The following is an 11031-nucleotide window of genomic DNA, read 5'->3' on the forward strand; positions in this document are numbered from 1 at the left end:
TCCCCACTAAACACGCCTGACGATGTTGAGACACTACCCGCTGGCGGTTATAGATTCATGGACCCTCCTTCACAGCAACCAAACTTTGCTTGGTATGAGGCTGATCCTTCTAAGAATGGATTGGATACACTAGATAGCATGTCTCCACTATACGCTCCAGACGAGGAAGTTGAGACATTACCCGTACCCCTGTATGGTTCAACTAAAACTCCTTCATTGCAAAGCCTCCTAGACAGCTTTAGGACTAGATACAGCCCTCTTACAACGATTTGGGAGACTTCATCGCCGGATTCACCACCGTCAAACCCCGTCAGGTGTACGAATCCTAATAGCCCCTGGTACACGGGTCCTTGGGAGACTTCGTCGCCGGTTTCATCACCGCCAAACCCCGTCAGGCATATGGATGTCCCTCCTAATAGCCCCTGTTACACTCCTCCTAATAGCCCCTGCTACACTCCTCCTACATCAGAATCTGATGTATTCCACCCTGACCGCGAAGAAATACCTATCGTTGATGTAACCAACATAGCATCAGGACTACCATCCCCAACCGGGGGTACGGTTAAGAGACTGTGTCCTACTAGAAGAAAAACCTTCCACTTCCCAATCAAAGTATCTACTCTTAAAGCCTTAGTGACAGCCGCGGAGCTGTCAGGGCAATTGTACATCGATGGGTAACCGGGAATGTCAATAGCCTGCGCTTAAGGCTTTTTGAAAATATGTTGAAGCTGGTGAGAGAGAAAGGCTTGTTAAATAATTGGTTATATATGATAGAGACACTCTCAGAGGATGAAAGTCTTCTATCTGAAAACGGCTTAGTTACTATTTTAGATCATATGAATGGTCATTTTAACAGAGCACACCTGTTGTGTTTATACACCGTAATAGTGGATGTTACGGCTTTTAAGCTGAAAAATCATAAGTGTTTAGAAACTTTAGATATTAATCACATTATTGATGTTATGCACGCTTATATTATTGATAAAAAAGGTTGCAGCATGATTTGTAATATTCTTTAATAAAAAACATTTATAATATACACAACTAGGCTTCATTGTAATAATTGTTATGTAATAATTGTTTTGAATGATTTTAAGTTCATCCTAGTAATAATACAAATATTATCCAGTTGTGCAACTATATTCAGCTATGTGAATGTGATCCCTTAAAGACTTCGAAATGTCACCAGTTGTTGGGATCAAATCAAATTTGTAAGGTCCTACTATACTCTGGTTAAACACATATTCTTTAAACAATTCAATAAGAAGTATCACAATCATAAAAAAACCATAAAATACCATAAAGTCCACCAAATTTAAAAATAAATTAATGCAACACAGTCATACATATCCTTGCAAAAGTATGGAAAAAAACTATAGGACTTAAATGCATCTCCAACCTAGTGTTGAGGAGATAACCCTAGACCCTTCTTAAATGCCGGTGACAGTAGTGTTGCACTAAAAACAGTCAAACAGTCAAACAGTTACAATAAAACATACCAACACATTTGTTATGTATAGAAAAAAAGTGTTATTCCCATAGCAGGAGTCGAACCCGCGTCTCCCTGATGAAAGCAGGGCATCATTACCGCTAGACCATATGGGATTTGCATATGGTATACTGTACAGAACCTGTATACACTCTGACAGGGCTCCGGGGGTCGGAAATTTATCTTTCTGTACAAGTTTTTTAAGTGAAATATATTAGTAGGACTCTTTTTACAGCATTCTATATAAGACTTGTAGATATATAAGAACATAAGACATGTTTTGATATTATAAAATATTATAAAATCAAAATATAATCGCTCCACTATACCCCTGGATTCACTATACAATGAAATAAGAATAAAAAATAAGACATGTCGACAATGTAGCTATCAACCAGGCCATCACTGAAACAATATGAATTGCTTTTGCTATAGTCTATGTAAAACCCTGCATATTGCAGGGAACTTTCGCAGGGAACTTTCGCAGAGTACATTTCACGGAGTAAATTTGACTCAGAGTACATTTGGATAATTGAATGTGAATGATACATTCCTATCTCTAACTTCACAAGTCTGTTCAGAGTACATTTGGATAATTGAATGTGAATGATACATTCCTATCTGTGAACACTAAAATCACGGTAAAACCTAACATTGCATTATTTTCATGGTTATAATGAATAAAAATACATCTTTAAGATATTTCATGTTAAATAGTTCTTAAAATGAATTTCCTTCAATCATCGGGACAAAAATCAAACAACCTCGCCGGTAATTATTTTGAATTGAATTATGAATTATAATATTGTATCAACAACTTTCATACATGTTAGCCATACTATACACTAACTATGTTGACTGAATTACATTTTATTTACCTTAGAACCATCATCTTTGAGTTGATTGAATATTTCCTATCGTGTGTAGGATTTAATGCATATCCATAATATTGAGAGCATAAAACTCTGGGGGGCTAAAAAACTAGACATTTGGGGCTTGATATTACTGAACTTCTAAAAAATACATTTGTATTGAAGCATTTTGTTTTTATACCTTATCATTATCATTATCATTATGTTGACATGTCTGTTTTAAGTGCATCAGTCAGTTTCATGGTTTTAGATGTTTTATAATTTATGTTTATCCTTGACATTCAACCAATAAACATCAAATTCAGAATTCACTAGGATTGTGTTCTCATGTTTTTTTACATTTAGCTAAAATATAAATACACACTGTAGTAGATACACTGTTTTAGAACAATGTTGTTTGCAAATAGTCTGTTTTACTTATGTAACACGTTAGAGTTGAAATTCATGCATGACAATTGGTAAACCTTAGTCATTTGAGATCATAAATCCCCTCTTTTAGCTAGACCTGATCAAAATGACAGATAAAAACATAACCAAACACCTAAAAAATACACCAAAAGCAGATTGATAAAAATGTATACAGGCATGCGAGCCTAATCACTGAAATTACAACATCAAACTGTTTGTCTTACAAAATAGGGATGTGTCATGGGGGTGATACATCTCAACCCTTGACTAAAATAGCATTATCCTTCTGACTATTGATTAAATCTACTAAAAATCGACCTGTTTCATGATTTTAGATGTCTATAATTTATGTTTATCCTAGGACCATGCTACAAATCTTCAACACAGTTGGCTGAAAGGTGACTGAAAAGGTGACTGAAAACTGGATTGATGCAAGTTACATGAACATGTCTGTTTGAGGAAACAAAATAATGTATTAAACTATTACACTATTACACACTATTACACTATTGCATTATTACACATTTGCACAATATTACACTATATAACACTATTACATACTAGGACTACCCTATGACAATATTACACTATTACACACTATGTCCCTATACACTATTAAACAGTAGCACACTTAGATAAGATAAACCTTATCCCTGTGGGATAATTCTATTAATTTTTTCAAATAATTATTATTCCTCTATTTAAATCTGGGGACAAACACAGTTTTACCAACTACAGACCAGTGTCTTTGCTTTCACAATTTTCCAAGATTCTTGATTCATGATTCTTAGATTCTTAGATTCTGAGTGAGAGTCTGTATGGATTCAGGGCAAATCGATCAACAGCCTTAGCCTTAATGAATATATATGAAGAAATAACCACAACCGTAGATGAAAGGAATTACACAATAGGAATAGGAAATACACTTAAAAAAGCATTTGATACGATTGATCATCACATTTTAATGAGTGGTCACGATTAACTGGTTAAGTAGCTATCTTGAAAATAGACAACAATATGTTTTCAGGTGACAATTATATAATTGCCTATTGTCTACATTAGCTACAAATACACTGTATTTGTAATACACTGTTTAGAACAATACTATTTGGAAATATTATGGCTGTATTACTAGTGTGTAACATATTAGAAGTGCATTCTTGCCTGACAATTGGTAGACCTTTTTACCATGTATTCATTTGCGATCATTGACCCCTCTTTTAGCTAGATGGTCAAAATGACAGCAACAGCAAAGACCTAAAAATACACATTTTCTGAACATTACATTTGAGGTGGAGCAAACTATATTGAATGTGTTGTCCCTCAAGGTTCGGTCCTGGGGCCCATACTTTTTATTTTATATATATTAATGATATATGTGAAGTGTCAAACATATTGCAATTTGTTTTATTTGCTGTCGATACAAATTTCTGTATTCCAAATTACAAATGAAATGTGTAAACTTAAGATATGGTTTAATAACAATAAGCTATCCCTAAATTTGGAAAAACGAAATGTATGATATTTACTAATCGAAAGAAGGACAATGTGGCATTATGTATTGACAAAGGAATCCAAGGATTATGTTGGATGAGAAAATGACATGGAAGCCACATATAATGTACATAAAAAAATAAGGTAGCCAAGAGTGTTTTGTTTTGAACAAGGCAAAGAATGTGCTTGATTATAATTCTATGCGAATATTATATTGTTCACTCATCCTACCATATTTGAGTTACTGTGTGGAAGTGTGGGGTAACACGTATGAAAGCAACATAAAGCCCTTATTTATATTACAGAAGAGAGCAGTAAGAATAGTTCACAATGTAGATTCAAGAGAACATACCAATGAATTATGTATTAAATCCAAACTATTGAAACTTAAAGAGTTAGCTGTAATACAGACTTTATTAGTTTTGTTTAGAGTAAATGCAGAGTATTACAAGCAAATATACAGAGGTTGTTTGGTCCCTAATCTTTCACACCTCCTTGCAGCGTTTTGACACCTATAACAGCCAGTTCACACCCAGATCCTCAAAAAGACAGATATTTACAGCACTTTATATTTTCGCCCCAACTCTAATCTATCATGTCTTTAACTTTTATACCTAATCATATATTGATTGATTGATTGAAAAGTTTATTAACAGATTGCAGAATGGGTACAGTTTAAAAGTTTTTTATTTTGAATAAGGCCTTTTCCCCACACTCTGTGCTATTTCAGGTTACTGTGACATTAAAAGAGGGGTTAGATGTGCATGTTGGTAAGGGAAGTTGACCTGAAAATGCATGCTTAGCATTGCTACAGTATATGGACATTCAGGCCTTGAGGCGATCTATATCCAAAATAAGTCTTAATTAAAGAGATGGTTGAAATACCCTATTTAAACAGTTAAAACAGCTTGGACAGATATTTTCAGGACTGTTTTCACAAACAGTGTTGTATTTGTAAATCTGCTATGTCCTAAATGTCTGGATGTATTGAAAAAAAGGGGGACTCTGATGTAAACAAGACATAAGTCTTATGATCTGTAGCCTTTTAATTTTAGTCTTACGAAATAAGAAAATAAGAATCACCACCCAAACTGTCAAATAGTTGGTATTACTTTTACATTTAGTCAATTAGTTGACGTTTTTATCCAAATTATAATTATAATACATCTCTGTCAGCGGTGTAACAATATTCATCAAAGTGTAGGTTAGTTTATTAGGACATATGCCTGTTTATGGTGAAATCTTTTAAAATATGTGTGATCTTAATCTTAAAAAATATGCTATGAGTATACATTACTTGTACATGTTACAAAGATATAAACCATTTGAATGATGACTGTAAATGTGTATTGAGTTGTCCCCTAATCTTCACGCCTCCCATGCTGTGTTTTAGCACCTAAGAGGGCCCTGTTCACACCCCCGATCAGAGACACACACCTCACAGACACACATAGATCTTTTCTGTACTTTTATATTTTACAGCCCAACTCTTTAATAATAATAACTCTAAAATAATTAAAGTGTATAATATAAAACACCTGTATTAACGAAATATTCAAACCCTAGACCCTTGCATGCTAATGTAATGGTGCACTTTTAATTTTACAAATTACATTTGTAATTTCCTTTTTGCTTAAACACAAGTGTATAAAGATTATGTCTTTATCCAAGAAACTAATAGACATACATACATTTGTAATTTGGAATACAAACAATTTATTTTACATTTATTTAGACTTTTGCTTAAACACATTAGACACATTACATTTGTAATTTGGAATACAATTATCTAAAGATTGTGACATTTGGCATCTGGCCTTAAGAAAACACACACAGACACCTTGGGGGCCGTTTTTCTACAGAAACGGGAAGTCGCAGAGTCATAAATCTGCTTTTGGCAGATGGTTTTGAGTCATCTCATTGGCCGTAGTCATTCTCCAGCCTCCTATGACATCTACGGGGGATGTCACTATCAGAATTTTCAGAGAAGCTGCAGTTAGACAGAGGGAGAAATATTCAGTCTACTGAGAGACATTTGAGAGAGGGTATTTCTTAAGATACACTCACCATTTGAAATAAATGCACTTTCTGAAGATACACTCACCATTTGAAATAAATGCACTTTCTGAAGATACACTCACCATTTGAAATAAATGCACTTTCTGAAGATACACTCACCATTTGAAATAAATGCACTTTCTGAAGATACACTCACCATTTGAAATAAATGCACTTTCTGAAGAAAACACACTAAATGTATTTTATTCTGAAGATATATTCTTAAGACTTTGGAATACACATAATGTATTCAACCTTGTAAAACTTAATTGTGAAGATATATTCTGAAAACGTTTGGAAATACAGAAATACATATTGTGAAAACCATGGAATACATACAATCTGAAAATAAAAAAAACGTTTGAATCTAAAAAAAAAATTGAATCTTTTATTTTGAAAGACTTTTTTTTTTGAAAAAAAATAAATAAAAAACTTTTATTTTGAAAACCGGATGTCCCTCCCTCAAAACCGGATGTCCCGCCTCCTTACATCCTAGACCAATCAGAGAAGCCCTAGGGGGTCATAAATCATCTCAAAATAACCTACCCTAAGTCCCGCCCCCTTAAACCTCTCGGCCAATCAGAACGCTCCAAATTCCGTGTAGCGTGGCTACAATCAATCAAACTAAAAGGGGCGTGTTTTGCATAAGTTGACACATACCGTATTCCTATTCTCTTACAACTGCCTTACACTGTAATCATAATAATCATAACTACCCACCTCATACTCTGTGTATGATAGCATGTACAACAGAATATAAACCGCATATTTATATATGCATTTATATTCTATATTTACCGCTTATATATATATCCATATTTGTCAGAATATACCTGCATATGACCCCTCTATATACTTACTATATACACCTGCATATAACTCATAGCTCTGTATAATAACATGTTACAAATGCTGTATATACCATATATATATATATATATTTATTCTCACTGCATATATATATCTATCCACACCTGTCTGTATTTACCTGCACATAGTCCTTTTACATATCTGTAGATACTATATCTATATCTGTAGGGGAGAACGGGGCACGTTGTCACACTTTTTACTCTAGTGTGAATTGCTCATCATCAAAACATCTTTCAATAGTCATTCCTACATTAAATTGAAGCTTAAGATGTTGGCTTGAAATGTGTATCCCTCTCATTTTCCAACGTATTGTAACAAAGAGTTAATCACCTATCAAAGACACTCTGTCACACACTATGGGGTTGGTTGTCACCATGTGTTTTAATGGGGAAATCTTAAAAAGAAGACAAGAAGGCAGAACTAAAATTGAAAGTTTAATTGCATTGACAAGTTGACAAATACATAACTTAATGCATCTTAACATGAACATAAACAGGAAACACATATTTAGGCCATCCTATATAACAAAATAAGTACAGAATAAATCGGCCTAACAATAATAGCCTACACAACATGAATGAATGAATGAATGAATGAATGAATGAATGAATGAATGAATGAATGAATGAATGAATGAATGAATGAATGAATGAATGAATGAATGAATGAATGAATGAATGAAAACTTTATTTAACAGATTGCAGAATGGGTACAATACAGTACGGCTCAATACACACGATTGTTAAGGGGATGCAGATCAGAGAAAGACGTTTGTCTTGTTTACATCAGGGTCCCCCATTTTCATAGTTGTAACATGAGACAACCAACCCCAAATAAAATGTGACGACCAACCCCAACTGGAATGTCTTGATAGCATCAAGGCTAACAGCCATCTAACAACTAGTTAGCTAGCTAACAATAATCTAAACTATAGCTATCCCTTCACACTTTTTAAGGGAAATAATTGTTTCATTAATATAAACCAATTGTGTAAAAGCCTAGAAGAAAAATACTGAGGAGCGGAATATTTACAAATGGACATGAAAAACACAAAAAGTCCTCTCACCTCAAATTCAGCTGTTTCACTACAAATATGACAATGTAGGTGAACTCTGACCCCAATTCTGGACATTTAAATACCAAAGTATGGGAGACAGGATCCTCTGGTGGTGAAATATAATGAATGTGACAATTTACCCGTGTGACAACGTCCCCCATTCTCCCCTACATATATCCTACTAGTTACGCTGCTGGCCAGTATGTCTACCATACTGTCTTCACACCTGCATCACTGTACATATTAATATTACAATTCTGTACATACATCTGATTAGCACTACACTCAGTAGTACTAATTTGTATATTTTGTACCCAGTTTAATCACCTGTACATTGTATATTGTTGCACTTAATGCTACATTTGCACTCTGGTTGGATGCCAAACTTATCTATCTATCTATCTATCTATCTATCTATCTATCTATCTATCTATCTATCTATCTATCTATCTATCTATCTGTCTGTCTGTCTGTCTGTCTGTCTGTCTGTCTGTCTGTCTGTCTGTCTGTCTGTCTGTCTGTCTGTCTGTCTGTCTGTCTGTCTGTCTGTCTGTCTGTCTGTCTGTCTGTCTGTCTGTCTGTCTGTCTGTCTGTCTGTCTGTCTGTCTGTCTGTCTGTCTGTCTGTCTGTCTGTCTGTCTGTCTGTCTGTCTGTCTGTCTGTCTGTCTGTCTGTCTGTCTGTCTGTCTGTCTGTCTGTCTGTCTGTCTGTCTGTCTGTCTGTCTGTCTGTCTGTCTGTCTGTCTGTCTGTCTGTCTGTCTGTCTGTCTGTCTGTCTGTCTGTCTGTCTGTCTGTCTGTCTGTCTGTCTGTCTGTCTGTCTGTCTGTCTGTCTGTCTGTCTGTCTGTCTGTCTGTCTGTCTGTCTGTCTGTCTGTCTGTCTGTCTGTCTGTCTGTCTGTCTGTCTGTCTGTCTGTCTGTCTGTCTGTCTGTCTGTCTGTCTGTCTGTCTGTCTGTCTGTCTGTCTGTCTGTCTGTCTGTCTGTCTGTCTGTCTGTCTGTCTGTCTGTCTGTCTGTCTGTCTGTCTGTCTGTCTGTCTGTCTGTCTGTCTGTCTGTCTGTCTGTCTGTCTGTCTGTCTGTCTGTCTGTCTGTCTGTCTGTCTGTCTGTCTGTCTATCCTAATCATCCTCTCCCCTCCTCTCTCCCAGGCCTGACCTCTCTGGTCCTGTACTACCGGTTCCTCCACCCCAAGTCCACGGAGATCTCGCAGGGCCTGCAGGACGTCGCCCACCACATGGGGGGCAGCGCCGGCCTGGAGCTCGGCGGGTCCACCTTCTCCCTGGGGGGGGACAAGAGCCTGCAGGTGCCCTCGCTGCACCACCACGGCAGCTTCTCCCTGTCCGGCATGGCCGGCACCCTGGTGGAGCACCCGGGCAGCTGCGGCGCGCGGCCCAACAGCACCTGCCCGTGCTACCACCACCACTGGCTCCTGATCCGGCTGGCGCTGAAGACGGGCCACCTGGGCAAGATCAACCGGGCGTATGGCGCGGGCGGCGCGGCCGCCATCCTGGACATGGACGAGTACAACAACCCGCAGTTCAAGAGCAACGACCGCATCGTGGTCACCAGCACCGCGGGGGGCAGCAGCCGCTGCGACGACGACGACGAGGACGGCGGCGATGAAGCGCCCTCCGAGTCCCAGGGGATGGGCCTGGCGCCGCTCTCGGACTGCAAGGAGGAGTTCCAGAGCGTGAGCGAGGAGCCCACGTCCACCGAGCAACCCGAGGAGGACGAGGAGGAGGAGGAGGAGGTGGAGGAGGAGGACGACAGCCTGGAGATGAGAAGCCCGCTGGAGTCGCCTGCCTCGGACTACAAACGCAGCTCTCCGGAGGGCAAGTCGGTGTTCGGCGACAGCCCGGAGCCCTACTTCTGCCCCACGGAGTCGTGCTCCACCCTGTACTACAGCGCCGACCCCCAGTCGCCCCGCAGCACCAGTAACCACCAGCAGGACCGTGACGCGGGGGGGGGGGCGGCGGCCTCGGCGCGCCTCAACTCCATCCCCAGCGACCCGGCTCTCCACAGGGACGTCCGGGGGCTCATGGGCGGCCGCGCTGCCGGGGGGCCGCGCTACACCTCCTCGCCCAAACTGGACTCCTCCTCCGGGGGGGCGCCGCCCGACTCGCCGCCCGACGTGCCCCACCTCACGGGCCCCCGGGGGCAGCTCATCATGTCGCGACGGGACGAGGGAGACGACTTTTAGCCGCGTTATACGGAGGCGCCGGCTAATCCCAGCATTACACCCCTCAGCGCCGGCCACAGCTTCGCTGGCTTCTTAAAAGCACAAGTAACCTCTGTCGTACATTTACTGCTGTGAGACGACATTTTGCTATTCCCATTTAAAAGACAAACCCCCCCCCCCCCCTCCCAGTCTCTTCCAAAGGAACATAATACAGTATTTAATAATCTACTACTCTTGTTGACTGACATCGCTTAGAACAGGGCTATTGTGTCAACCTGACAAAACTGTGTTTTGGTGTTTTAACTGTGTGCTATTTGTTTATTTTTTAAACCGTGTTTGTTAAAAACAAAACATGTTGACCATGTAATTTGCTAAAGTATATTAATATGCTGCTCTGTAGAGGAGGAGAGGAGCTGTTTCAGGCACCTGTTGTTGGACTTTAAAAAGGTTTTCCAAACGTTCAAATGTGAAGCAAAATGATAATATGCTCTCTGGTATAATATATTTATATAATAATAATAATAATAATAATAATATATAATATATTTCTTGTGACCATGTTTTTTTCTGTGTTTTTCGATTGCTGTTTTTAGGGTGCAATTGCATT

The 11031-nt window shown here is 38.7% G+C and overlaps 1 protein-coding gene across 1 annotated transcript in view; it reads left to right on the forward strand.

The window, feature by feature from the left end:
- Positions 1-10445, forward strand: part of xkr5a (XK related 5a) — a gene marked incomplete at its 3' end in the record, with an annotated part of 42310 nt that extends 31865 nt beyond the window's left edge. Inside the window, 1 exon segment of the mRNA XM_084315067.1 lies at positions 9394-10445. Coding sequence (XP_084171193.1) covers positions 9394-10445 — 1052 coding nt within the window.
- Positions 10446-11031: the final 586 nt, after the last annotated feature.

This window comes from Notolepis coatsorum, assembly GCF_963971535.1.
Source record: "Notolepis coatsorum genome assembly, chromosome: 5".
Classification (NCBI taxonomy): domain Eukaryota; kingdom Metazoa; phylum Chordata; class Actinopteri; order Aulopiformes; family Paralepididae; genus Notolepis; species Notolepis coatsorum.